Source organism: Cariama cristata, unplaced genomic scaffold (genome assembly GCF_000690535.1).
Source record: "Cariama cristata isolate BGI_N322 unplaced genomic scaffold, ASM69053v1 scaffold24124, whole genome shotgun sequence".
NCBI classification, from domain to species: domain Eukaryota; kingdom Metazoa; phylum Chordata; class Aves; order Cariamiformes; family Cariamidae; genus Cariama; species Cariama cristata.
The window spans coordinates 33,973-36,177 of record NW_009612705.1 but is presented as its reverse complement, the minus strand read 5'-3'; the positions used below and the strand labels follow the sequence as shown (position 1 = coordinate 36,177).

The 2,205-nt window shown below is 55.0% G+C and overlaps 1 protein-coding gene across 1 annotated transcript in view; it reads right to left on the bottom strand.

Annotated features, from left to right (window-relative positions):
* Positions 1-1,912: 1,912 nt before the first annotated feature.
* The window catches only part of OSBP2 (oxysterol binding protein 2), a 30,700-nt gene continuing 30,407 nt past the window's right edge, over positions 1,913-2,205 (bottom strand). Inside the window, exon 14 of the mRNA XM_009698756.1 lies at positions 1,913-2,127. Within this exon, the coding sequence (XP_009697058.1) occupies positions 1,913-2,127 (215 nt within the window). The remainder of the gene's footprint in view (positions 2,128-2,205) is intronic.

The window sequence follows — 2,205 nt, the reverse complement described above, 5'->3', positions numbered from 1 at the left end:
ATATATAAATTAGAAGCAAATAAATAAGATTAAAGGGTACATTGAAATCAGTGGGCGATGCCACTCCAATAGCCACTCACTACTGTTACGCCGTAGAAGGTCTGTATATACTGTACACGTAGGTGTGCTGTGAGTACGGGTACCGAGGTGCTGGAAGAGAAGCCGACCAGGAGGAGACCGATGGTTGAGGAACCTGATTGCATAAGTGTCCCATGTGCAGCCTGGGTATTCCAGTTACCATTGCCTCAAAGTTCATTATTGCTAATTATCTTCCAATGTGAATGTGACAGCCCGGCTAGGGGTGGCCTCCGACCCCGGCAGGCAGCAGGATGAAGACCCGGAGAAGAAGACACCAAGGATGAGATCCGACGGGGCAAACGTGGGTGTCCAGGTCTCCCCGATACTCTCTGGCTGAGCGGATCCCATCTTTGGGGTCCTGCCACCCCCATCCTCTCCTTCGCTGCTGGGGACCGGTGGTACCTGCCTGCGCGGCCGGTGCCTGAGCACTGCTCGCTCCTGGTCCTCGCCGATCATGGGCAGGGCTTGTTCTGCTTCTCCCGGCGGGTCCAGGGCCGCAGCAAGGTGATGCAGGAGGGGTGAACGGGGGACGTGGGGTTCCCCCCGCCCTGTGCTCAGGCTGCTTTAGCGATGACCTGAAACAGCTCCTGGGAGAGACCAGCCAGGAGGGAGGAGAAGGAACAGAGCCGGGCACTGGGCTGCGGGTGCCCTCCAGGATCAGCCTGTGACCCCCCGTGCCAGGGCACTGCAGACCAGACCTGTCTGGCTTAACGGGGAAGACGCAGGGATGGGAGACCCAGCACCAAGGTTGCTTCCCGGGGAGGCTCCATCCCAGCGGCACCAGGACATCTCTTCCCTCCCCTCCCGCCTGGCATCAGGCAGAGCTCAGCAGGGAGATGCTGTGGGCAAACTCGGCACCGAGGTCCAGGCTCCTGCCAGCCCCTGGGCTGCAGCGATACCGAGCAGGAGAGAGACGGTACGTGGACCCCGGAGCATCGCTGGTCTACAGACCTCTTCGCTCTGCATCTGCCAGGCGTTCCAGACCTCAGCGGGGCCGTTCCCCCCCCTTCGGATGTGGTTGCAGGAAAACCAAACCAAACCTCACTCAAATCACTCTCACAAAGCATCATGTTAAAGACAGTCCTAAGCCTTGACTACCTTGACTAGACAAGGCAGACTGTGAGGAATCTGCTCAAACACCTCTTTTTAAAAAAAAAAAAAAAACAACACAAATAAACACAAAACACCAACCAAACCTCAAAGAAAAACAAGTCACCAGCTGAAATATCCTAATTGGTTACTGGGATGACTGGGCACTGCGGGAACCACCAAGAGCCTCCAGGATCAAGTGCTATGGCCCCTGGAGAGTTTTCTGAGCAGGACGCAAGGTTGTTTGTGTCCATTGTTGAAGGAACCTGAACCAGGAGCAGATTTTTTTTAAAAAAATAATTCCATAAAGTCCACATTTTGGGGGGGGGGGGGGGGTGGAAAATAATGTCAAAGAAAAGGGCTCACACAAATGCACGGCATCCCCACAATGCGAGCATCTTTGGAAGTTGACATCTCAGCCGGTAAAGCTGAGACGCTGAAAGATATAGGCAGCAACTCCTGATAGCAATAAATACGCTAGGCTAAAAACAAACCAGATTCACGTGTCCTCGTTCCTAATTAGTTGCTGAAAAAGCCGTCATTAAAAAAAAAAGGATGCTATTTATTAGTGCGTAAAAAAATAGGTTTGGAATCCCTGTTTAGATTTGCTTTTCAAATTTCTGCATGTATTGACTCTGTGTATGTGTTTGCACTGTGAGCGGCCGGCGGGACGCTGCCAGCGGGTCCTTGCTGTACTTCTTTTGCTGAGGCACGGGGCCGGCCAGCCCGGCGTGAGCAGAGCGGCTCAGAAGATGTCGGGGCACGTACTCCAGTCCTGCTTGTCCTTGGCCTCCCAGTAGCCGCCCTTATAGACGCAGATCAGCTCCCCCGTCACGGCATCCACCTTGCGCTCGAACCACAGCGGGATGTACCCTTCGTAGTCCTTGCCTGCCCGGGGAGAAACACCGGGTAAGGGCTGCTTTTCCCACCCGAAAGGCAGCGAGACCCACGCTCCCCCCAGCCACCCACACAGCTGCAGGGTCCTTCCTTCACCCCCCAAACAAGCGGGGATTCTTCGCCGCATCCCCCTCCTGCCGC